Source organism: Erpetoichthys calabaricus, chromosome 12 (genome assembly GCF_900747795.2).
Source record: "Erpetoichthys calabaricus chromosome 12, fErpCal1.3, whole genome shotgun sequence".
Classification (NCBI taxonomy): domain Eukaryota; kingdom Metazoa; phylum Chordata; class Cladistia; order Polypteriformes; family Polypteridae; genus Erpetoichthys; species Erpetoichthys calabaricus.
The window spans coordinates 112,704,093-112,731,960 of record NC_041405.2 but is presented as its reverse complement, the minus strand read 5'-3'; the positions used below and the strand labels follow the sequence as shown (position 1 = coordinate 112,731,960).

Genomic DNA, 27,868 nt, shown 5'->3' with positions numbered 1-27,868 from the left:
GGACATCACATGAAATACAATAATGTGTCTCCTCTAAAACTTTATTTTCTTAGATGTAAAAAATCCCTTCTATATGCAGAAAAAATTCAAATATGTATATATCCACCAAGTATTCTAATGTTTATTTTCTTTCATTGCCAACTTGAGGAGGGGGTCCTTTCAGAACAGGCAGTTTATAACCTTAGGATAAATGAGAAAGGTATATTATGAATATTGCATTATGCATATTTTCAACTATATATTATAGTGTATATCAGGGGTGGGCAATGTTAGTCCTGGAGGGCTGCAGTGGCCACAGGTTTTCATTCCAACCCAATTACTTAATTAGAAACCAATCCTTGCCAATCTCAGACCATATTTAATTTTAGGTCTTGTTAGTTTGCAATGTAAGGTTCTTATATCGTAGATTCCTTCCTTTCCAAGGATGTTGTCTAAATGATTTGAAGCCTAAAATGTGTAATTTTCAGTCTGTCACATTTTTCTATTAAGTTTATTATTAAATCAAACAGTGTATGATGAACACACACAGATGTAAATGGAAACAAGCAAGATGGAGAACTGCTGGCTGCTTTGTCATTTACATTTTATTGCTAATAAGGAGCTATTAAAACACTGAATGCAGCTGTTTAAGACTGAAATAAGCAATTAAGGGTGGGGAACCTTAACAAGTGAGACCACTAAAATGAAGCATCAAAGTGTCAATTAAGCAATAAAATGCTTAATTTAAAATAATTGACTTCTCATTAAGAAACCTGCAGCCACTGCGGCCCTCCAGGACTGACATTGCCCACCCCTGGTGTATATGTGTCTTTGATTTTACTATTCTTTCTTTCTAAGCTTTTCTGCCTTGTCATTAGGAAGAAGAGACAGAAGAACTTCAAAGTGTTTTAAGTAAAACTGGTTTTGCGCTTATCATGAATCAGCTCCACCTTTAGGTCAGGTGCAGCATGCAGGACTGTTCCCACTTAAAAACAAAAGACATTATCATTGTGTTCAGTTTTTCACCTATAAGGCAAAAACACATCACAACAGCACAATACATTTTTGTGGCATTGTCTATGACAGAATGCCAGTTAATCATTTTTTTTTCTGATTGTTGCTATGTGACACTCTACCAATGATGAGAAAAATTTGTTCATCAGAGCTGGCTAACTGCAATAGTTGACAGAAGGGCAGAAAGTGAGAGTTCCTCACAAACTCTACAAAAAGGTGATTGTACAATTATCATTCCAATACTTGTTCTGTAGCGTCAAGCATACTTTAAGCTTGTCCCCCATTTGCTCAGCTTGTGTCAGATCATCTTCTGCTACATGAATACACTTATGGCAGCATTGCTACAATGATTTTACTTTTTGTATTTGGGGGCACTTCGTTATGAAAAGGCACTTGTTATCACGTTGCAATTAGCTGGAGCTATGAAGTCACATAATGGCCTACTCGCCATTAGCTACTGTTATATACTTTGAAACTGCAAAAGGTGTTAATGACAGTTCCTTATAACAGAGTGGTTGCTTACCAGTGTATATACCCACAATCCACTTTAAATTTACTAAACACCCATATCACACTAATTGAAAACTGAAACAATTAACAGCCAATCTGGACAGTAGCAGATTTGTATGAATGCATTACTATTTCCATCATGCCATGTTTAATGGCATTTCTTTAGCCCAGTGGTTCCTGGGATGCAGCTTTTCATCCACGCTAACCTCTGCTATTGACTGGATTCAGGGATAGGCTGGCTATTATTTCCTAATTTATATACTTCGATGTTAATTCTTTGTTTCAAAAATTTTCTAACATTTTCTTGGAATGTAGCCAATATGTATATTACAAGGAGATAATTCAATGGTTTATTTATCTTAATTTTTAAGATTTTCATGAACATCATAATTTTCATCCATTTTTTTCAACTGTTCTGGTTATTTATATTTTTACTAATATAGGTTTGACATTGATGGTACGGCAGTCCTTCAACATTAAGTGTTGTTTGTCTTCATGTCTACTCTCTTTGTCATGAATACTCATTGTTAGGTTACAATTAATGGTGTAGAAAAGGTGAAACTGACAAAAGGGAGTGAAGTTCTTTGGCAAAAATACAAATATTTACAAATTAATTACAAATATAAATCTCACACTACTGTACTTTTTTGAAATTGGAATAAGAGAAAAAAAGACCAGCTAATTAAACACTGTGATCAGTTAGAGATGAAATTTAATCACTAATTTAGAATCTGACTGACACAACAACCTGCAGCACTAAAGTCGAGACTCTCCACTCCAAACTTTGCCATTTGAATTTGCAAATACCCTCTACTGATACCCAACAGGTCTGCAGCATTATTAGCAAATAAACTTTCCTTTTTTGCTTTATGTACAGTGTATTCAAAAATTATTCAACCCTCTTTACTTTTTTCACATTATGCTATGTTGCAGCCTAGCCCTTAAGTCATTAAAAAAAAAAAATTCCATCATTTAAATTATTTTTTCACATCATGCAACATTAAAAATTTCAGGATGGCAAAGTGAAAACAGGATTTTAGAAACTTTCACAAACGTTTTACAAATAAAAAACTGAAATATAACATTGACATAAGTATTCAGACCCTTTGCTATCCATCCATCCATCCATTTTCCAACAGGCTATATCCTAACTACAGGGTCACGGGGGTATGCTGGAGCCAAACCCAGCCAACACAGGGCGCAAGGCAGGAAACAAACCCCGGGCAGGGCGCCAGCCCACCGCAGGACCCTTTGCTATTACACTTGAAATTTGGCTCTGGTGCATTCCATTCTATTGACTATCATTAAGATGTTTCTACACCTTGTTTGAAGTCTACCTGTGGTCAATTCAATTGATTGGACATGAATAAGAAAAGCACACACCTGTCTTCATAAGGTCCATCTGCTGACAATGTTTATCAGAACAAAAGCCAAGCCATGAGGTCAAAGGAATTACCTACACAGCTCAGAGACAGGATTGCGTCAAAGCATGGAACTGAGGAAGGCTACAACAAAAATTCTGCAGCATTGAAGTTTATTAAGATCACACAGTTGCTTTCATAAATCTAAAAATGGAAGAAGTCTAGGAAAACCAAGACTGTTCCTAGAGTTGGCCACCAGGCCAAACTGAGCAGTTGTGGGAGAAAGGCCAAGATAATAAAAGTAACCATGAACACGATGGTCACTCTGGCTGAGCTTCAGAGGATCTGTGCAGAGATGAGAGGAACTTCTAGAAGGATAACCATCTCGGCAACATTCCACTAATCTGGGATTTATGACAGAGTGGCCAGATATAAGCCTCTCCTATCAAAAAACACATGGAAGCCCACCTGGAGTTTGAAAAAAGGTACCTAAAGAACTGTCAGACTGTGAGAAAAAAGATGCTCTGGTTTGACAAAACTAACAGAGTCATGTCTGGAGTTAACCAGGCACAGGTAATCACCCACACAATACCAATCAAACTATGAAGCATGGTGGTGGCAGCATCATGCTGTGGGGTTGTTTTTAAGTAGTAGGGACTTGAAGACTAGTCAGGGTTGAGGGAAAGCTAAACAGAGCAAAGTATAGAGATATCCTTAGCGAAAGCCTACTTTAGAGCACTCTGGGCTGAATGTTCAACTTCCAATAGGACTATGACCCTATGCACAAAGCAAAGACAACACAAGAGTGGCTTAGGGACATCTCTGGAAATGTCTTTAAGGTGCCCAGCCAGATCCCAGACTTGAAACCAAGACCTGAAAATAGCTGTCCATTAATAGCGTCCTGACAAAACGTGGGAGGATCTGCAATAGAAAAATGGTAGAAAATCCCTAAATCCAGTTGTGTGGATCTTGTCTCATCATACCCAAGAAGACACCCGGCTGGAATGAGTGCCAAAGGTGCTTCAGCCATGTACTGAGGAACTGACTTGAACACTTGAGTCAATGTGACATTTAAATTTTTTTTTTTTAATTTTAATGAATTTGCAAATATATCTAAAATCTTGTTTTTGCTGTGTTATTTTGTGTTTGTTTGATATTGGGAAAAAATAAGTTTAAACAATTTTAGTGCAAGGCTGCCACATTAGGGTTAGGGTTAGGCTTAGGGTTAGGGTGTGAAAAAATTAAGTGGTCTGAATACTTTCTGAATTCACTTTGTTATAATAAAGTCTGTAACATAATTATATATTACTAATATTTTTTACTATTTCATATTTCAATACATAACTTAAGGATAATGTAAAATAGCAATCTAAGTGAAATAGCAAGTTTCATTTACCACACAGCGCTAAAGTGAACTAATAAACAGGTACAGAAAATTTTGCTGTAGTGTACTTCATGTATTAATCATATTATCTTAGCATTGAATTGTTATACTGCCTGTTGAGTGTTTTGTGCAATTCTATGTGTCTGACCTGAAAAGCTACATTTCTATTTTTTTTGTCTTCCCACAGAGTGTAAGGAAGTGCAGATTTGTAGCTTTTTTGTCTAACTGTACATACAAGCAACTGCTAAAGGCAGATGGAATTTGATTACAGAGTTTACAAGTTGCACATATTGGATTTACAAAAGGCTTCAATCAGGTAGCCCTTGTCGGTCGAAATGACATTCTGGATTAGAAAGAAAAATATAATTACTGTGCTTGACCATGGGATTTCCGTGTTAGGATTTCAAATTTAATTACTTTGCAATTTGATCCGAGATGAATTTAAATAAAGCATTGTGCATTGTCCATATACCTCTTTTAACTAATCCTTTTATAATAACCAGCTTTCAGTAATGTGATTATTTAAACATGTATTAACCATTGTATCATCTACTGTTCTTTCTTAAATAGGCCAAACATAGCTTCTCCAAGTTAAGATAAATATACTCTAAGGTAAATACTCTGTAAGGAGGGCAAAAGTGTCATTGTAATCACATGTATACAAAAGGAGCAATGTTCATTTTAAAATGTGGACTTGTAAAGATTTACCTGGCACTTCAGGGTTTGTAATTGCTCTTTCAAATCTCGCACCTCCTTATGCACACTGTTCTTGTCCTTGAAGTTCTGATGCAGAGTACTTTCATGCTTGCCACTTCCATGTTTCCGTGGTTCTTGTTCTTGCTCTGTGTTTCCAGGGGATTCAAGACAAGGGGCACAATGAGTGCCTCCCTTTACTGTAGCACAAAGGCTTTCAGAAGAAGATTGCAGTTGTGGTCCTGCCAGTAGTCTATAAACCATCAACTGACTCTGCAATTTAAATGGATGTAATTAATAAACGCAATAAAATTTTCCTTTTTTCTTTTAGTAATATTAATGAAAAGGAATGTTGCATTTATTGTATTTATTTAGTAATACCCAACAAACTGATCCTACATTAGACCAACATAGTAAGTATAACTGATACAATAAGATGAATTAAGACTAAAATTAAAATGAAACTGATTTGTTCTAAAAACCATCTTAAATGAATACTTTACATTGCTTCAGTAACTACTGCTAATATTACTAATACCGATAATAAATTAGCGCTGTTGGTTATATTATTTATTTACACAAAGATGTATTACTCCAGATGATATATCTGAAGCATACATTGATTTTAATACACTTATTTCAAAGTTGTCATAAAACTTTTTGCCAGTGGCCACTGAGGTCTGATGGTCCCAACTCCTTACAGAGCTTTAGAGATAATAACAAAATTGGCAATTCCCTACAAAAGTCTGAAATCAGGAGGTGATTTCGTTCATGTACTTTCTAAGAGAAAACACTGCCACTAAATACATTTTGAAAGTGGCAGAGAGGTGACATTACCTTTTCTATTTACAGTACACTTTTGTGAGTAAAACTATATGGTATTGCAAAAATATGAGTGAATGCCTGATGAGACTTTATAGGAACACTGAACACTGTACATACTGTATGTAAACCACTGGGATGAAATGATCTAGTGGCTCTGAACCATTGTGCCTAATTAAATTACCTCTCACTTGTAATGGAGTCCAAACATAATTGTCTAATGAAAAACAGATATTATTTTTATTGTGTAGCAATTATGAATAACCAATTTAGCGTACACTGCTCAACATGTTCTAATGACGTAGCCTCCAATGTGGCTCGAACCTACCCTTCATATATGTAAGAAAGGGCAAGCTAAGGCTAAGAGCAAATTAAATGGTTTTCAGATGATGTGTTCCACCAGCTGTTACACTTGATTAGGCCTGTTTTGTTCTTCTTATTACTTTTCCTGCGCATCCCCTATCTGCCAAAAAAAAAATTAAAAAACAAATCCAAATCCCAGACTGTCTGAAAAAGAATCCATCAAGTCATTATATATGATTGCCATACTTGGACCAAGTTCATTCAAGAATTCTCCACTGAATTGTGTGTTACCTGTTTCCACCCTGAAAAGGAATGGACTATACTTGAACCAGTTTTACTGGCTTACTGAGTTAGGCTTTGTGCTAAAAATAACACAATTTATGTGCTAAGATTTCTTTTAGATTTTTTTTTTCTGTTAAAGCATTTCAGCAAAGAGATTGTTATCTGGCAGTATTGGCTTATGTCTGGGAATTTCATTTATTATTTTATGTCATTTATTTTAATGATAATCTTTGTCAGTATCTATATTAGGTTTGTAAAATCTAAAATTGGATGGCTCATTAGAAGTACAAAGCACTAAGTAGACCCCTGCCTTGTATTCAGATGTTATCTATTTGTTTTCTAGATTGCTAATAAAAAACAATTGGAAAGGCATATTGTATAGGTAATTGCCAGTAAATGGAAAATTTCAAAATGGTCCTAGAATATTATCCAAAATTATTGTTTTGTTTACATTTCAGGATTTATTTAATATGATAATACACTACTTAAAACAGATAAATGTAATCCTATTCTTCACATTATACAATATGTGATATTTTTCTCCCTCTTCATCTTTTCCTACTTCTATAAGGGGTGAATGTGCTCAATCAACCTTCTCTAAACAGCTTGGTTCTGCATCTCCTCCCCAGTCAAGTTCTTTTCCTTCTGTTCTTCTTTGAATTCATCCATCCACCTATACTTTGGCCTTCCTTGCTTTAACTTCATCTGTATCTCCATTCCCATCACTCTTTTGCCCACATATTTACTGTCTCTCTTCATCACGTGTCCATACCACTTCAACCCACCTTCCTGTAATTTTTCAGATATCTCTGCCATTTTTGTTCTACCTCTGATTTATTATTTCCATCTCAGGCTACTAATGATCCTAGATATTTAAATGTATTCACTTTTTTTCAGTAGCTCTCCCTTCGGGCTAACTTCTAAACCCTGAACATCATTAAGCCTAATATATTCTGTCTTCATTCCATTTATCTTCAGCCCTCTATCTTCCAAAGCCCTTCTCCATTCTTCCAACTTCCTCTCCACTTCCTCTTTTCTGGTGCAACAGAACACAATGTCATCAGCACCCGGGGACTGGTCTTTCGTCCCATGACTCAACATATTCATAACCAGATCAAAGAGGTAAGAACATAAAAAAGATCCCTATTCCTTAATAAAGTATACCGCCTCATTTGTTTCACATTTTGTTGTCTCTGACTTTCAGTCTGTAATAGATTAAATATGGATTTCATTTTCAGTGATTGTACAGTGCTTGGCACACCATGTCAAATCACAGAGACAGTGTCAAAGGTCTCCCAACATTTTACATAAAATGAAAAATGGAAACCAGATTACAAATATACTCATCCCGTTTATAACTAATAGGTTACATTTGTCCAGACAATTGGCCATTTGGGATTCTGACCTTAATCACATTGGAAGTCCATGGCAAGCCTGCATCTTTTAGTAAATTTCCCTCACTTGACACAGATAACAATTTTTCGCAAGAAGGAATGAAAAATTTTCAAAGTTAACAGACTTAATCTAAGAGATTAATAAGCAGCTATACCTGTCAGAGGTTATTTAATAAATTACGGAATCAGGGGGATACAGACTAAAAACAATATTTCAGATTGTTAAAGTTAAATATTTTATTGCTTGCTATCTCTTTTGTTTGTGAAAGCTGATATGAGAAGAAGAATGAAATAGATCAAAATTCCAGACTGTGAGAGTCTTAAAAGAGAAGAAAATTGGTGATGGTTGCTGCTTTTTCAAGATACTGTATCTGGTGGCAATATGTGAATACTTCCAAATAACAAAGAACAAACACACACACAAATAGAGCGACTTTCAGTATACACTACCTCGTCTTCAGACTGGACACAAGGCACTTTGTTTCTGTGAATCTTACTCTCTAGGTATCTCACATACTCTTGAAGGTGTTGGTTCTTTCTGAGTTCTTCAAGTAGTGTTCGTTCAAAATATTCACGCTTTCCCTAAGGAAGAGAAAATGGCAGTGAATCAGTTTAAAAGTAACTCAGACATCAGATAAAAACTTAAAAGTCACTAGTCATGGATCAATGTACATCTACCACTGTGTTTTCAATAGGCCAGATATAAATATTTGTCAGTACTGCAGCCTAAAAAAAATCAATACATTTCAGTAGGGAGAAACAGGAAAAATAACTGATAATGCTTTGTTCCATAGCTTACTGTCACTCACCGTAACAGGTATTGACATGGCTTAAGGCATGAACAGTATGAATTGACTTAAAAATCAGGTGCTCTGTTGCCATATGGATATGATTTCTAAATGTGAAAAAATCTATTTTTTAAATAGTTATCAGCTGTTTCATGTTATTTACCTGACACTTTTCTAGGCTTTTATAAATATCAGATTTTAGTCTTCTATACTTATGCAAACACACATCCAATATATATATATTCATCAGTATCATGGACACTGAAATTGATTAGGTGACTTTAAAAACAGATATGCAGAAGGATTTTAGAAATTAAATATTGTGTGCCAAATGATCAGATTTGGCAGATACTGTGTTATTAGCAGTATTATATAGCAAAACATTGTTAGCACTTTAATGAACAAGCTGCTATGCTTATAGGGTTGGACAAAGTTTCCATTGGCATCAAACTGTCATGATAATCAAAACATTCAGATCATGAAGGGATATTTGATAGCATTTACTAACAACACTGGTCATTAAGTTTTGTCCATGAATAGAAACAGTCAAAACTAGTACAATAATCCTGAACAGTATAAAAATGAATAACTGCTATTGATTGATATCTTAAAATCAGAATAACTTGCCGCCAAGGTCTAGGTTTATATTTGCAAATAAAATTCAATATTATGGAAATGTATAAGTCAAATTCAATGCTATATCATGAATCATACATGCAGTTTTTGGATAGTCATTTTTAACATTTATCCTAGATGCAAAAACAAAAATGAAATATTTCCTCAGCAGTTATTGCATGAACATTTTCTCCAAACTTCCATTTGCAGGATAATATCATGATTAACCTTGTACCTATTCTGACTAACAATTGAATGAGTAGTGATCCCATTTTAAAATGTTGCTCCAAAAATAGGTGTTGTTTTATTTAGCACTGGTTCTGATGCATGCTCAAATATGTATCCTGGTCCAGTGGTCAACCTTAAACCTACTCTAATGCTGATCCTGTGCCTTTATACATAGCAAATTTATTGTGCCTATGCTCTTCTCAGTTTTGTCTACTTGCCTTCTTTTAAATATTGTCATTTTCAGAACTTTCTTCTGATTACCTGTAGACCTATCTATATGTTAATAGAAACACCTATGTGAGGGTCTTATTTATGGATTTCTGCTCAGCTTTAAATACCATTGTTATGGAGTTGCTAATCCAGTTTGGTGTACCCTATGGTGTCTGCCAGTGGATTATGAGTTTCTTGACAGGTAGGAAAAACTATGTGGGACTGGGCCCTTACAGTATATGTTGGATCCAATGTCAGTTAGCATAGGCTCCCCTCCAAGGCTGTGTTCTTTCACCCCTCCTGTTTTCACTTCATACAAATGACTGTAGATCCATGGACAAATCTGTAAAAATCCTAAAGTTTACAGATGACACATCTATGGTGGGTCTCATTTCCAATAATGAGATGTCTTCCTATCAAGGAGAGGTGGTCCGTTAGGTAGAATGGTGTTTTTGTAACAATAGCTCAGTGCTATTAAGACAGTGGAGATCAGTATTGATTTCTGCCAAGACACTAAATGTCCAAATTAATGACCAGACTGTGTCTGTGGTTCAGTCATTTAAATTCCTGGGGACTACTTTCACTAATATATTAAAATGGGACAAGCACATCACCTACATCATCAAGAAAGCTAGGCAGTGATTGTTCTTCCTTTCCAGGTTAAAGAAGCCTGGCATATCAAGGTGTATATTGTTACATTTTTACTCCACCCTCATTGAGAGTATTGTGACCTCCTCCATCACCATTTGGTTTCCTTCTGCCTCCTCTCTTTCTAAGACTCACTTGCAGCAGGTGCTTTGGTCAGCTGAGAAAATCATTGGCTGTTGTTTCCCAACATTAAAACGTCTGTTCATTGCCACAGCGAAAAAGAGAACACAAAAGATTGCATCTGATTTCACCCACTGCAGCAGCCATGTGTTCATTAAATTGCTATCACAGAGGAGATACGGGTCTATTGCAATCCGGACTACATTTCATCTCCACAGCTTCTTTTCTCAAATTATTTATATCCTAAACTAGTCATTTAGCCCATTACAATAACGGGCGCTAGAACAGTAGTGCATAAACATTAGTAGGAACAGTCTATATTAAATGGCAAGGGACTTTGACCTCATTCTTTTTGTTGGTCGTATTTTTCTTTCTTTTAGCCTTTCTTTTGTTGATGTTTACTTGCTGAGCTGACCGTTCTTCGTGGGCTGCCGCCGTGTATTGTATGTCTTTAATTTTCTGTGACAGTAATACTGTCTTGCACGTCCGATGGCTTGAACGTCCGTAATATACCTTTAATTTTCTCTGGTGGTAATACAGGCGTGTGCATCGGTAATATGCCTTTAATTTCCTCTGACAGTAATACTGGCTTGTATGTGGCTGTAATATGCGTCGCTGTATTGTGTACCTTTAATTTCCTCTCGCAGTAATACTGGTTTGTATTTCCGTAAAACGCCTGTAACTTTCTCTGATAGTAATATCGCGCATCACACCGTGCCCCGCGCATGTGCACTTCACCAGAAGACACACACACACGGACACTTGGACGCACAAAGGGATTTTATTAAAGAGGATAAACTTACATAGGGTTATTCCTAATTGTTTTGGCAACATATAAGTGAGAACTGTGCTGTTTGTCTATTCGTAAATACTCCATACTTGCTCGGCTTGCACTATTTAAAATCTACATTATTTTTTATTGTTTTCTAACTGTTTGAGTTAATTAGTGAAATCTGTAAATGTTTTGATCAAGAAATTGTTGTATTCGTATAGTGGTTTCCACAGTGTCAGGTACATGGTGGGTTGTGGTAAATATTGTGTTGTCTTGAGTTGGTTATGTCTTGTATCCCATGTTTTCCACCTAACCATAATAAATTCTGGTATGTTTCACATGCTAGCAATAATGTGATTCTGATTCTGATTCAAATATTTTTTTTAACCTGGGTCAAGCTTTATGTCAAGCAAATGTTTTACAATTTAGCTAGAGAAATGTATTGTGAAATTAAAAGAATGTGTTTCAAACAAACAGCACACTGTTTCCCTGGTATTACCCTTTTGAATCAGACGTACCTGGAAATATGCTAGCCTGTAAACAATGTTTGGCAAGAATGTGGCTCTACACATCTTTCTGATGTTCTTTTTCCTATTGAGTGAAAAAAGGGTCAATATTCTTTGATTCACTTTTACACGCCTGGCTCCACATATGGGCAGATGTCACCTTTTACATGCTGCTGACATTTGCCTCTTTGTAAACACTATAACAAGATGCTTCAAGTGTTCACATACAGATTGCAATTTCTGTAAAGATTTATTGCTTAGGTTTGACCTTTATATCATGTTAAGTCAACATAATTACTGTAAAAGTAACAACATCTGTGTTACAATCAGTACTTTACCACCATAGCATTAAGAAATAATTATGTTTACAATTTATAGAGTAGTCATAAATGCCAATAATTTAGAAGAGCCACTGAAGACCAGCTTTTGGACTTGTAGTAAACTATGACCTAAATGCCTTCATCAGCAAGGTCCTGATTGGAGCCATGTGAATACTGTATTGATCAAGCGTACAGTAAACAAGAACAGTACATGCTGAAAAGATAGCCCATTGCAATAGAATACAATACACATACAAAATGATTGTTTTTCTGCCATTTATTTAAAACAGCTACACTATCCGCATTGTGTTTTAAAGATATTGTTGGCCTTTTAAAAACATCCTGCGGCATAGGCAAGGGAGTTCTGGAGGATAAATATGCCACAGTAAGGGAATTTACCACTTTATCCCTGTCTTGGCACAAATGCTTCTGTAACCAGTCTTGGATATTTCAAATAAAAATCTTGGATTTTCAGTAAACATGGGAATTTACCACTTTATCCCTCTGTAGTTATACATTCTTCCATAAGCACCATTTATTATTAAAAATGAAACATTATGATTTTCAGATGGTCCTCAAATTAAAGTGACAGTTTAGAGTTGCCAGGTATCCTAACAAGAAGAAGAAAGAAGACACCTTCAATGTATTTACATAGACAATGTCGAGCCCCTTCAACCAACACCAATGTGCAGAGTTCACCCAGATGATGTGAAGGTAGCCAATTTTGCACCAGTATGCTCACTATATATTAACTATTATTGGGTGGTGAAGGAGTCAGAGTGATAGTTAGCCACTTAGGGACAGGGGATGATTAGGGGGCTGGAGTGATCAAATCATGGTGGAATATTTACACTGGAGATTGGGAAACACTCTAATCTTTACAAAGCATGTCCAGGGATCTTTTATGACTACAGAGAGTCTGTACCTCTGTTTTAGGCATAATCCAAAGGACAGCACCATTTTTACAGCACAGTGTCCTCATCACTGCACTGGGGTATTGGGATCCACACACAGACTACAGGATAAATGCCCCCTGCTGGCCTCACCAACACCTCTTCCTGCAGCAACCCAAAATGTTCCTAGGAAAACTTGGATTTCCAACATTCAAGTACTGACAGGGCTCAAGCATGCTTAGCTTCAGGTGGATCACCTTTTCTTATTCCTGCTAACACACACATATTTGGGATGTTAGAGGAAAATCAACACATTCACAGGTAGAATGTGCAAATTCTCCAGCACCAGTGCATGGGTCAGGATTCAAACCCCTGGCCTCAGTTTCTCCCACTAATCAAGTGCTTGCCACCAACCTTCCTTCCAACTCTACAGTCAATGAACTTCTATAGCTGCAACAGAATTAACTCTATGGTTCAAGAATGGCACCTATCATTGCAACAGAGATAAGTATAGAGTTTTTCCAAGATACTCCTGGTGTCACTGCAGCCTTGAACCTTCCCATTGGCTTTAAAGAGCCAGTTTTCTTAGGCAGACCCCCGGCTTTCTGCATTTATAGAATGATCCTATTGCATCCTATGGTCCTATTCGATAACTGGTTGCGCTTAGTATACAGAAAAAGCAGCTGCCTTTTGGTGGTGCCTGGCCTTTCATCCTGACATGGCAATATGTATTTTTATTGCCAGTTCCTATTTTTCTCACATAAACAGGGCCTTGAAAAGTTCTTCCCTTGTTATGCATCACCAGTGCATGCCTACAATCTCTTCCCTGTCCACAGAAATTTGTACAGTAATCTATAAATTTTATAATTGTAAAATTTCAAAAAGTGAATTGTTTTAATTCGTACAGTTTGTTTCCCTAGTTTTTCTTTTAATTACACTTTGGACTGTACTCATTATTCAAAAGCTCAACATCAGTGATAAAATGTCAACTAAATAAGGGTGAGCTTTCCACAAAATATCATAACTCTAAAAACGTTGTAATCCCGATTTTAAAAGCAATTATTAAATTATGAGGGCTTCCCAATACTCATCGTAACCATAGTAGTGAGTTGAATTCTTTGTAACCTATCTGTTCCCCAACCGACTTGTTAATCACCAAGTGCTTCTTAAACTGGCCAACTGTAGCAATTGACAGCTGTTATTAGACATAGCACATTAAATTCATATCATGGCAGTTTTTTGAACATTTAGAACAACGGTTGCCAATCTTTTTTGGTCATGGAACCCTTCAGAAGACATTTTTTTTCCACTGAACCCTAACTCTGTCCCTGATTTTTACTAAGCATTGTGAACCCACAACATTCTTCCTTCTTTCATCTACTCCTATTGCCTGAGTGTGTTGCATAACACAGCCATAGTAGGTTTGGAAATAAAGAGAAAATATTTTAAATATAGGCACAAACCTCTATTTTAGTACAAGAAAATATTGGATTTACACCTAATGTGATGAATTAAATTGTTTAATATTTGTACTTAACAATAGTTTTAAAATTGGGCTTTAGGACCATCAGCTGAATACATAAATCTTACTCATTGTTTCTGGTATAAGCATAAGCTGAAAAGCCTGATTTGCAGTGACAGATGGACACAAAGGGGAGCAGATTTTGGACAGCCTTTTTGGCTGCTGACGGGTCTACATCTATCAGTCCTACCAAAGTCATTCAGTGGAACAGCTTCAAATTTTGTTTTTAAAGCAGAGGTACATTGAATTTTAAAGATGTAGTAACTTCATTAAGGTTCCGACTATTTTGTCAAGGTAAGCACAACACATGAGCCACTTCTTGTTGCACAAAAATTCGCCATGTTTGCTAGACACAGAAAGGAAATGCCCTATGAAGGAAATGAGAAGCTCATTGTGCAGCCCCAGAAGCTTGGCCAGGACTTTGCCTCTTGAAAACCATCTAATGTGTGTGAATTAGAAGCAATTGATGTTGACTTTCCATTTCTTTACAAGCCTTGGAAAAATTCATGACTGAAGTGGACGAGACTTTAGATAACTGTCAATTTTTAAAATACTAACATTTATCCTTGAGATAATACAGGAAGATTCACTCGAAAGAGGCCCTGGATATTCTGTAATAACTCTCGCTAGGATGAAGCAATCTGAACGAAACAACGTGAAATTTGCTCCTCAGTATATGCAGCTTCAGAACAATGAGGTAGGCGCCAGACAGCCATCGCAACATTTAACCTACATTTGCAACTTCTGGGTGCATACTGCCCTTACCACTTCACTCAGTCACTCAACTTCTCATCTGGATGGTGGTGTACAGTATTGAGCAGTGCATCTTCATGGTGTGAACCTATTGGGTCACCAATTTGTTTAAGTGATGGCAGAATCAACTGGATGATCGTGAGTTAACGGAAGATTACTTCCAGCAAGATGGAGCAACATGTCACACATCAGCAAGGAGCATGGCTGAAATTGAGTCCTTCTTCGGCAATAGGGTAAATTCAAAGGGGCTTTGGCCACCACGGTCGCTGGATCTGACACCACCAGACTTCTTCCTTTGGGGTATGCTCAAAAGAAAAGTCTATCGAAACAAATCTTGCACTGTGGAAGATTTGAAGGAAACCATCCAACGTGAAATTGCTCCTAACCCCTCAAGACACTTGCCAATACATTCAGGAATATAGAGTGCTGCATCAAAATGTGCCTGGCAGAAAACGGAAACCACATCCAGCATTGCGTGTAATGCAATTGATTACACATACGTCAAGATATATAGCATATTTTTTTGGTTTAGACTGCTTCATCTTAATGGGAGTTACAACAGAATATTTGGGGCCTCTTTCGAGTGAATCTCCCTGTACTCGTAATTATCATGATGAAATTTATTAATGCATGTAATGTACTGTACATGATTACTTTTTGTAGAATTTTGGTAGATACATTAAGTTAATTTAAATAATTCCTCTTGTTAATAATTAAACAGGTACAAGCTGAAAATATTTCTATGTCCGTTAAAGATTTTGAAGAATCTGTGTTATAGCAAGCTTGACTTTGACAGAGATGTTTTCTGTGTTGCAACTAGTTTATGAGAGATGTGGAAAGAACAAAAGAGAAGAGAAGGACAGAACAGAATGATCTGGGGAGAGCTAGTGTGGCAGCCATAAACAAAAATTTCTGTGAGGAATATCTATTGAATTTTGTGTTTTTGTCTCAGGCCACCACCTCACAAAACCCAATATTTGAAGGTTATTTAAATTAAACTTTTGTAGCTGCTACCAACACTTACTCCTTACCTCAGGTTATTTGCAACCACCAATCCCTTTTTACAAGTAATTTAGCAAAGTGGAATGAGTGTACCCATGGTTTATTCATCTCTGGATCAACTCGTCATTTTGTCAGAAGGCAAGAAAGGGTGAGGTTGTTCATGGATGACTATTGGGTGATACATGCACCAAGGTATAAAGTACATGCTAACTGATCTTAATCAGTCGCCGAAGAACAATACATTACAGGACATCTGTGAACCTGAAGCATGATGGAATGCAACATACAAGGATAGCTACTGTATATGTAAAATATGCTTCTGTTGCTATTGTAAATTGCTGAGTGGCTTTCACTTAATCCTCACTATGCCGTATTAGCTGTACATGCAGTGCTGCATAAAATTCCTATAAGAGGGTAAGGGGTTGGAAATGTCAAAATTCCTCAAAATAGTATAGTGGATGTGGGCAGGCCATTGTCACTATTGTTTTTGCATAGAGTATTTTGTTTTGTTCACCAGTTCCTAATTAATAGACTCTGTTTTCATTCCATTGTACTTGAGTTACATACATTTAAGAAATAAACACACTACTGTATATGCTGTTTACAGGAGTGAGGAAAATTTTATTGCACAATGGAACTTTTTTACTTAATGAATGAAGTATTACGAAAAAAATCTCAAATAAATCAAATATTTATACAAGCAATTTACAAATTGCCACCAGGCTGTCCAGGTGGTGTTTGTGTCTAAAAACGAGTAGTCGTGATGTGCAGGTGTTTATACTCCTTAGTGTTTCATTCCAGTGCCTTAATAAACAACAACACTGCACTGTTTGACATTTCTTTTGTATTTGTCTTAAAAATAGTAGGTGTCTGAATGTGTGATGTTTGTGTGCTTTATTTTGATTGGCTATAAAATTATGATGTCACATTTACTTCATATTAATTTTAACAACAACTTTACAGTCCCTTGTAAAGGGAGTAAGGGGTCAGTTAAGTTTGGAGTTTGGGAAACCCATGAAAAAGTAGCTTGTATTTTACATACATTCCTCATAATGTTACTTGTTAATCTCTAGCTTTCATCCAGTTTGGGAAACTCACCCTAGACTAAATAATTTCCAACAGTACTTTAATGAACTTTTAATTAATTCACATGTGTATTTTGATAAAAACATACACTATATTTTCATGATAGTCTTGATGTAGGCTTAATCATCTGTTCGTTAATACTCATTTTTAACAATACCATATAAAAACGGATGTGTCTGCCAAGGTCAGTTTAGTTGTCGAAGCTAAGTGTGAATTTGTATGTCACAGTCCAGCCGATAGACTTGATGAGCAAAATTAGAAGTGGGAGAGTTCTTAGCAGAGTGTAAACATGCATAAAAAATTATTTGCTCTTCATTACTCCAATGCTTTTCATATACCTAAATATAATAACAATATACATTTAGGCATACCTTTTGCTGGGCTTGGGGAAAAGGGATGAAGACAGGCCAGATGTTTTTCAAAAATATTATTTAGGAAAATGTTAATGTAGCATATTTTTTAATAAAGTAGCAAATTCTATAAATGAAATAAATTACAGTATAAATTTGAGTTTTGCCTTTTCAGATCTGTGACAGAAGAGCATTGTTTTTCCTACCTACCGTACATATATTCAAGCACAGAAATCTGCAGAATGAGAAGAGTAACAAGGCAACTAAATAAATCAAAATATGAATTAAAGGCAGAACTAGCTATTCATTTGACCTGATTGAAATTATAAATAGCAGTTGCAGCTGCAGTAAAGAAATGGATTTTCGAATCCTTGACATAGACTGTCCATTGCAATAACTTTATTCATGTCTCAATTTTGGTGGTCCATGAACACTTTCAGAGGACTTATATGCACCTTTCTTTAAACTTCCACAAAATCCATGGGAGTAACACTTCAATATAGTATATTAGACATTCATAATTAGCCTTCATGAGAGTATTTAACTCTCATGAAGCCTAACAGCAAATATTCAGCTATTTGAAGTCAATCAAGTATCTTACACAATTTGTGTTTGAAGTTGGCTATCAGTATTACCTTGCTAAAAATATGTATAAGATATGCATGTGCATATAGTTTTATTTTATGTTTTTAGGTGAATATGTGACTTACAATACAAATACTACCAAAGTATTGCAGCAGTTATAAATATTTCAACTTACAACTACATCACAGTCATCTCAACCACTTGCTTATTTACTCTCCAGCTACTGGCCACACATTGAAAGCTCATAGTTATTACTATTGTAAAAAAGATTCTAAAGGCAGTACTTTTAGGGTTCTTCCTTTATCTCTACATAGATGGACTGATATCCCATATATGGCTGGTTTCTGCATTGGGCCCGATTCTGCTGCTATAGCATTTCATCAAATGATTGGATGAATGGAGATAAGGAACTATATAATTCCTGACAGTTTATACTGGGAAGAAAGCTAAATTCTTTAGTAAGATCTAGATATTTCTACAATCAATCTTGAACTCACTTCTTAATCAAATGTGAAGTGCATTTTTTCTGAATTATATGGCACCTAATTATTAGGTGGTCGTGGTGCTTGTTGACTTTAAATTTTTTTGAACTTATAGTTTACTCATTCTTCACCCAGTAAATACAATTTGTTACAAAGAGCATTCGATTCATCTATAATGGAACAGAAAGAGAGAATATTTTGAAGTACATCACACATATTTACTCACTGCTGCAAAGCTGAAAAATAATGCCAAGCTTTTAAATACTTTTTAACTCTGCATGCTATATAGTAATCTTATGAGCTATACTAAAATAATTCTAAAGCTGCATGCACCATTCCAACTTGCATTCACCTTCTAGTTTTATTACTATACTATCTGTCAGAAATAATTTGTGCAAAATAATATAAATGGCAACAATGTAGTAATTTAGAAAGAATAATAAACTTGTAATGACTTTAACTGTCTCAATATTAGTTCTTAGCATTAATTTAAATCCTAAAACTCTTTGAATTTACATTCACAGAGAAATTAAAGCTATCCGAGTAGGAACAGGCTGAAGTTGGAAGCATTCCTTAAAGGGAATATTTGCTTACAAGCTGAGCTACACATGTAAGACTCTTTGAAATCTAAGTAATCAACATAGATTGCAGCACTAAAATTTGCACTGTACCATGCAATGCATATGTCTCTGTTATGCCATGCCATTTGATATGAGATTCATAAAAGCAGTGTTAATGTTTGTGATGTACCATCTGTTGGAATGAAAAATGCAATGCATTTTATTACTAAAATCTTTTATAATGACAGAATCATAGCAACTGGACTGACAGACAGATGCACTGACAGCTATCCTTTCATTAAGGTGGATCACACGGCATACACACTGACATAGATCATTATCAAACAGGAGCTGCCAATCAAGCTAAAAGTAAGAGGTACACACAATACAAACATGTAGATACCATACCTAAGACAGTGTAGCTAGAAATCGCGCTGTGCTCCACATGCTATGTAGTAACCACTGGAAACTGTGGCATAAACATTACAGAGTGACAGACTTGGCATTTCATTCATAGAATATTCTGAATATGACTCATTTATACTCACACTTTATCACTTTATGCAAACAGTAGTGAGGAAACATGTACTTTAATATCAACTTCCACACTTCAGTACCCAACAGATGTTCAGAAATTCCCTGAGATGCTGTCACATCAGATATAATCGTCATCTGCGCCTGTATTACTATGCATAGTCATTTTCCTAATGTAGTTTACATTGAAATGTATATTTAGGTCAGTGAATGATTTTGGTAGTTATTTCAAGCTTTACCATCACAGAATTCAGTACAAACATCACATGAATAAACATTTGAAGGCCGGTTGTCTACCTGCTCATGTTCCAGTTTCATAAGTAGTTTCTCATTTTGCTGCTTAAGCCCCACCACTTCTTGTTGCAAAGAGCTGACTCTCTGCTGTAATCCCATTGTGGTCCGACGATATATCTGGTCCCACTCCTCATTTAGCTTTAATAACTGTTAAATGCAGAAGGAACAGAGTGAGCAGGAGAATCCAAAATAAATTAAGCTAATTCAAACTGCTTACTTCAACTGAATAATAACTTTTCTCATTATTTTCAAATCCATCAACAATTGTACAAATTTGCATTCTTAGAATGTATGGTTTATTTTTGCACATATTGTGGGAGTTATTGATGTCCAATTGGCTGAACTTAGATCTTCTGTGTACTGTAAAAGACCTCATGACAGGTATTAGCATGGTATATCAAAAATCTTACCAAGTCGGGTCCTAGCTCTCACTGTGTTTTGAAAATGATAAAAAATTAATGTAATGTCCATTCTACCTCTACAAAACCCTAATGTACATGGGAAACTGTAAACTACAATTATACTCTTATTTTTTGTTTTAATGCAGCTTTGCAATGATTTTTAAGGATTGTAAATATTAGCTTACTCTAGAAAACCTAAGAAGTTTATCTAGCCTAGACTCTTACAGTAACATAAATAAATTAACTGTGATAGAGCAATTAGCCCAGCTTTTTATGGTATGTAACTGGATGAATGATACTTTATTCACACTGCTATATTTTTTCCTCCATTTTTTTCACCGAGTTTCATATATCCTTTTACAGTCTTGGAGATGAAGCTTACAAACTTTAAAATTTTACTGTTTGATTTCAAGTTCTTGGATCAGTCCTGGCCTGGACACTGTATTACACATGGATTTCCCTTCCTGAGTATTCTGGCTTTCTTTCCACAACCCAAATTAACCGCTAATACTTAATTGGCATAACGTGTGTGACAATAACCCAAGATGGACTTGCATCCCATCTTGGACTAAATATGGCCAGGGCTTTTCTGGGTTAGATCCTGACTTATGCAAATGGAACAGACTGTGGTCCCCATGTGAAAGAAGTAAATTAAGAAAATTTTAAATTAGACTATCCCCATTTGTGCAATGGTTTATGACCATTTGTATTTCCAATATTATTTCATATACAATAGAGCTACTGCTGCATAGATCTGGTATCCTAGGTTTGAATTCAAGATGATGATCTTTGTCTATGTTTCCTCCAGGTATTCCTGCATCCCAAAAGACAACAATTATAGGCTGAGTGCATGTATAGTCCCTGCAGTGGCCTGGCACCTTTGTTCAGGTTTTTTTTTTTCTATCAGATATATTTGTTATAGACTCTGGTCCAAGCGACTCTGAATTGGAGTTTAAGAACAGTATTTCTTATTTTCAAATTTCTTTCTATACTGTATAACATTTTATTAATTCATTGTTTTTTCTGTCTAATGTATTCTTTTCTGTTTCACATTATTTGAAACAAAATACTCTGCAATAGTTACATTTACTTAGAGCAGAAAATCTTGTGGCATCAATAGATGTAGACCTTTTACCAAATGTAATGCATCCATAACAATTCAAAGGAGTACGGCTCACATCATATATATGGGGCTAACATTGCAAGAATGTAAATGATTCAGATATCCTTTCTTATTTTTTTCTTCTGCATATTCTGCATCATATTCTGTTCATGGGGGTCTGCTGGAGCCAATCCCAGCCAACACAGGGCACAAGGCAGGAACCAATCCCGGGCAGGGTGCCAACCCACCGCAGGACACACACAAACACACCCACACACCAAGCACACACTAGGGCCAATTTAGAATCGCCAATCCACCTAACCTGCATATCTTTGGACTGTGGGAGGAAACTGGAGCACCAGGAGGAAACCCACGCAGACACAGTGAGAACATGCAAATTCCATGCAGGGAGGACCTGGGAAGCGAACCCGGGTCTCCTAACTGCAAGGCAGCAGCGCTACCCACTGTGCCACCGTGCCGCCCCATCATGTACTCATGTTATTTCAAATTGTAAGTCCCCAGGAAAAAAATCATTTTTTTATGGTGATAGAATGAAACATAGGAAAGACACAATACAAAACCTTATATTGGAAAATGCCTGAAACATAAAAATATTCTTAAAGATAATATGAATACGTACAACCCAAAGACTGTTTACTCAGTTAAGCTCATCTGATTAACCGTTAGTCAATTTGTTTCCATTTATCATCTGGATACTTTAAAACCTATTAAGAAATGTATTTACAGATTCCAAAAATATGTGTGTGAAGAAGTGTTGAGCATACAGTACTTCCACTTAATATTCAAGGGGTCTATTGAAAACATTATCCAGCATTTTCTAGATCAATTTTGTCAAGGGTTTTAAGAATTTTGTTGAAGACTAAGCAGGATATGTTCATTTATCATGTCAAATAGGAAATTTTGATTATTTCATGAATGTAAATTTTTTATCTTTTGTGCACGTGTTGTAGTTTTACTACACTGTATGAACATTTCTTTACTACCATGATATCTATCAATCTGGAGAGGAGTAATACAATTACTTTAGCAATATAATTTCTTCTTTATTCCATCCCACCTCTTTATTTACGTTCCTCAGCTCAGTGTTTCTGTTCAAAAGAAGAAGTTTTTCCTCATCATCTGATGTCACTACCATGCTTTCGGATATGAAGGTTATGTTTTCATCACTGCCACTTGAAATCAGCTTCTTACCATCAGGTCTCTCCTCCAAATCTATTTCCCTATAAAATAAAATGCAATATAAAGCATACAAAAGATATATAAGTGTTATATTTAACTAAGCAGGTAATCTGATATATAAAAATTTCTGAACCTATAGTATAATTTTACACAAGCGTGAGATCTTTTCCTTGCTAAACGTGTTGTTTTCTTTTGGTATTTTTCAATTACATGTAACATTTTGATTTCTCTTTATTCTATAAAGCTGTGGCAGGTAGATTTGGTCCATTTCAGTTGGCAAGCTATATTTTTGAAGAATATCTGCATATGTAAGGAAATGTTTTTTATTCAAGCAGCAGATCAGTTTGAGTCAAAGTTTATATAGTTGGGGATGGAAGCAGAAGATTGCATCTTACTTGGTGGTTTTTAGTGTGGTGTTGCTTGGGTGCATAATTATACATGGTGGAGCTCAGTATGAAAATTACACCAGAACAAGAAAAGAAGCTCTCGACAAATTGACTCAAGAAGTGGGTTTTAGTGTTTCTATGTTATAAGAACACAATTGCACTGAATAATTCCTTAGGAATGACAGCTATTTTCCTGCATAGCCCCCCATTTCCAGGGGCTGTAAAGTATTTGGACATTTGACTGACAAGCTGCTCTGTAGCCAGGTGGAAGCAGTTCCCTCATTATTTCATAAACTATTTAGCAGGTAAAAGGTCTGGAATTGATCCCAAGTGTGGAATTTACATTTGGAAGCTGTTACTGTAACCTCTCAATATGAGGTCCAAAGAGCTGTCCATGCAAGTAAAAATAGTCCATCATTAGATTGACAAAAAACAAAATAAACCCTTTAGAGAGACAGTAGAAACACAAGGAGTAGTCAACCATTTGGTACATCCTTAAAAAGAAGGAATTCAGCAACATCAGAAGTCTGGAAAAGCACAGAAGACAACTGTGCTGGATGACTGCAGAATTAAGTCTTTGGTGAAGAAGAAACCCTTCACAACATTAAGCCAAACCATGAACACTTTTCGGGAGGTAGACCAATCATTGCCAAAGTCTACAATCAAGATAAGACTTCATGAAAGTAAAGACAGAGAGTCTACCACAAGGAACAAACCACTGGTAAGCCTCAAACATAGGAAGGACATATTAGACTATGCCAGAATACATTTTTTAAAAGCCTGTCCAGTTCTGGAACAATGTTCTGTGGTCAAAGTAAACTAAGATCAATATATACGAGAATGTTGGGAAGAGATGAGCATGGAGAAGAGAATAAACGGCTCATGATCCAATGAATACCACATCATCTGTGAAACATGGTAGAAGCAGTTTTATGTGACAAGGCTGTGAATGGAAGTCAGTCACAAGCGTTTATTGATGATATGAAGTAGAAGGATAAATTCTGAAGTGTACAGGCCTATACTATCTGTTCAGATTCAGCCAAATGGCAGAAAACTGATAGGATGACTCTTTACAGTACAGATGGACAATTAGCCAAAAAACATACTGCAAAAGCAAACCAAGCAGTTTTCAAAGCAAATAATAATAATAATAATAGCACCCATGCTTAAAGTGCTTAAAATACAAATAGAATAAAAGTGTGTATAAATTCAATACTAAAAGAAATGCCTGAAAAAAATCACACAACTTGTAATATAGCACACACACAAATTATCCTAAGTATCTGGAAAGAGAGGTGAACTGAAAGAAGGAGCAGAATGTTAGGTTAAGTTGAAAGCCATCCTGAACAGATGACTTTTAAGTTGTTTTTTTTTTTAAATAATTAATGGAGTCAGCTGATCTAATTAATTTTGGGAGGTCATTCCAAAGTCTGGGTGCTATACAGCTGAAGGCCCTGTCACCCATAAAGTGCAGTTTAGTGTGGGGCACAACAAGATTGCCATAATCAGAGGACCTTAGTGGGCAAACAGGAGCATAGCGATGGAGAAGGTCACTGAAGTAGAAGGTTCTTCAATGGCCAAGTCAATCAATTGGCCTCAGTCCAATTGGCCATGCATTTCACTTGCTGAAGACAAAACTGAAGACAGAATGTCTAACAAATAAGCAGCAAATGAAGACAACTGCAGTAAAGGCCTGGCAAAGCATCAGTAGAGTGGAAAACACAGCACTGGGAAAACACCATGGGTTCCAGACTTCAGGGAGTCATTAACTACAAAGGATTTTCAACCAAGTATTGAAAATGATTATTATATTTATGATTATGTTAGGCTGTCCAAATACTTTTGAGCCACTGGAAATAGGGGAACCATGAATAAATATGGTTGTCATTCTTAAACAACTCATACAATACATTTGGTATAATAAAGCTGAAAGTATACACTTCAATTGCTTCTTGATTACTTAATTTCAAATCAATTTTGGTGGCTTCTATGGCCAAATTATTAAACTTGTGTCACTGTCCAAGTACTTATGGACTTAACTGTATCTAAAGAAGACACATAGCTGTGGTTTTGCCACAAACTGTGGCCATTCTGTATTTGCTGAGACTACCCTAATTGAAGTTATATCAATAGCTGGTTGCTAATTCAATTTGTACTGCAATTTTTAAATTATTGTGATTTTCTAAGTATTGCTATTCAAAGTTTCCATGTTTTGGGCAATGTTTATTTATTTTATTGCTAAAAAATTAATTTTGCTTAAAGTAATACATCAAAAATTTTATTTTTTAATATACTGTATTATTAATCCAAGTTAGTTTGTAGTGATGGTTAAAAAAAATATTTAATCACGTTTTCATGCATAATGGAGAGAAAAATATTTTTCATATAATAGAAGCCAATACTGACCAATGCTGTGCAATGACAAACAATGTGGAAAACATCCATGGAAGGAAGAACAAACGATGTGGGAAACATCAATTGAAAGAAGAAAAAAATCTCACGTTACTTGTATCGCATAATCTACATGTCAGTTAATCAGTCATATACTCAAAATGTGCAAAACACGTTTTTTTTTTTCAATATATACCTCCAGAGTTAAAATTGCTTATCATAAACAGCAAACCTAAGGGAGTGACATTTTGAATTAAAGTCATTCCCACAAGCTTTAGGTTTCCTGTTTATGATTTGCGCTGATAATTTTGAGTGCAGTATTCAATAAACAATGTTAAACATAACAATAATGGAGACAAACACTCCAATCAATAATTTCATCTCTCAGAAGTAAAGCCCTTAATTAAAATTATACTTAACAAATTATACTTAGCAAATGTAAGGCAACTTGTGCCTCAACATGACCAAGACAAAGAAGATTATCTTCTGGAAGGTCAAGATCAGTCTGCTCCCAGTTCTCACTGACGGTGAAGATATGGAGGTGGAAAGAACATACGAATATCTTGGGGGTGCATCTGAATGACAGGCTTGACTGGAGTACCAAAAAGGGGACATATACAGGAAGTTTGAAGGTTGCTTCTATTTGCGTCAACGCCCATGTGGGTAAAAATGAAGAAACCTGGAGAGGCGTGATTGGGAGGAATGATCTCCTTTATCTAAACTCAAGCAATGTTTTGTTATTGGACTTCTGTGCTAGGCATAGTTTGTCTATAATGAACACAATGTTCAAACATATGGTGGCTCATAAGTGTAGTTGGTGCCAGGGCACTCTAGGCCAAAGATCTATGATCAATTTCATAATTGTATCATCAGATTTGCAACTGTGCTCTGGACACTTGGGTGAAGAGAGGAGGAAGAAGAGCCAGAAGCTGATGAAGGATCAATGGCCAATTCCCTGAGAAAGTCACTGAGGTAGTTCAGCAAGGTCACAGTGGCAAAGCCCAGGACGTGGATGAGATCTGCCCAGAAATGCAGAAAGCTCTGAATATTGTTGAGCTGTCATGGCTGACACACCTTTTCAATGTTGTGTGGTCATCAGGCGCTGTGCCTTTGGAGTGGACTGGAGTGATGGTGGCTCCCATTTTTAAAATGGAGGTCAAGAGGGTGTACTCTAACTTTTAGGGGATCACACTTCTCAGCCTCCCTGGAAAAGCTTATGCCAGGGTACTAGAAGGAAGACTCTGCCCAGTCATGGAATCTCAGATCCAGGAGAAGCAATGTGGATTCTGTCCAGGCTGTGGAACAGTGGACCAGCTCTTTACCCTCATGAGGATTCTGGAGGAAACACAGGAGTATGACCAATCAGTCTACATGTGTTTGTGGACTTAGAGAAGGCGCATGACTGTGTTCCTCGAGGGATTGTGTGGGGGTGCTGGGGCCCCTAATAAAGGCTGTTTGGTCCCTGCATAATCACAGTGAGTGCAGTGTCTGCATACTCGGAAAAACATCAGTACTGTTTAAAGTGGGTGTGGGGCTCCAGAAGGGCTGTGCTTTGTCTCCAATCCCATTTGTGATTTTCATGGACAGGATAAAAAGATGCAGCTGGGGAGGGGAGTGGGTCCAGCCTTAGACTCATGTCACTGCTTTTTGCAGATGATGTGGTCCTGTTGGCTTCATCAAGCTGTGAACTCCAACACTCAATGGCATGGTTTGGGAACAAGTGTGAAGCAGCAGGGATAAGGATTAACACCTCCAAATCTGAGGCCATGGTCCTCAGTAGGAAAAAGGTGGACTGTCCTCTCCAAGTGGGTGAGTTACTGTCTGAAGTGGTGGAAGTTAAGTACCTTTGGGTCTTTTCATGAGTGAGGGGAAATGGGATGGTGATATCGACAGATGGATTGGGGTGGCGATCGCAGTTATGCTGTCACTGTACCGATCACACTGTATTGGTGAAGAAGAAGCTGAGTCAGAAAGTGAACCTCTCAGTTTACTAGTCGATCTACATCTTTACCCTTACCCATGGTTATGAGGTTTGGGTAATGACTAAAAGAGTGAGATCATGGGTACAAGCAGCTGAAATGAGCTTTCTCCACAGGGTGGCTGGGATTTCCCTTCAAGATAGGGTGAGAAATACAGACATCCAGGTGAGTTTCAGAATAGAGCCGGTGACCCTCTGCATTGGCAGGAGCTAACAGGGATGCCTCCTGGATGCCTCCATGTGGAGCTTTTACGGACTTGACCAGCTGGAAGGAGACTCTGTGGAACACCCAGAACTTGCTGGGAGGATTATAACTCCTAGATGGCCTGGGAACGCCTTAGGATCCCACAGTATGAGATGGCAAGTGTGGCTGTGGAAAAGGACTTATGGGCTTCACTGC

The 27,868-nt window shown here is 36.5% G+C and overlaps 1 protein-coding gene across 2 annotated transcripts in view; it reads right to left on the bottom strand.

Annotated features, from left to right (window-relative positions):
• The window catches only part of si:ch211-153b23.7 (TNFAIP3-interacting protein 3), a 56,720-nt gene that overhangs the window by 9,370 nt on the left and 19,482 nt on the right, over window positions 1-27,868 (bottom strand). For both annotated transcript variants that reach the window (XM_028816017.2, XM_028816015.2), the window contains 4 exons: window positions 22,592-22,754; window positions 20,014-20,157; window positions 8,193-8,324; window positions 4,957-5,214 (listed from right to left, as the gene is read on the bottom strand). In XM_028816017.2, coding sequence (XP_028671850.1) covers window positions 4,957-5,214; window positions 8,193-8,324; window positions 20,014-20,157; window positions 22,592-22,754 — 697 coding nt within the window. The remainder of the gene's footprint in view (window positions 1-4,956; window positions 5,215-8,192; window positions 8,325-20,013; window positions 20,158-22,591; window positions 22,755-27,868) is intronic.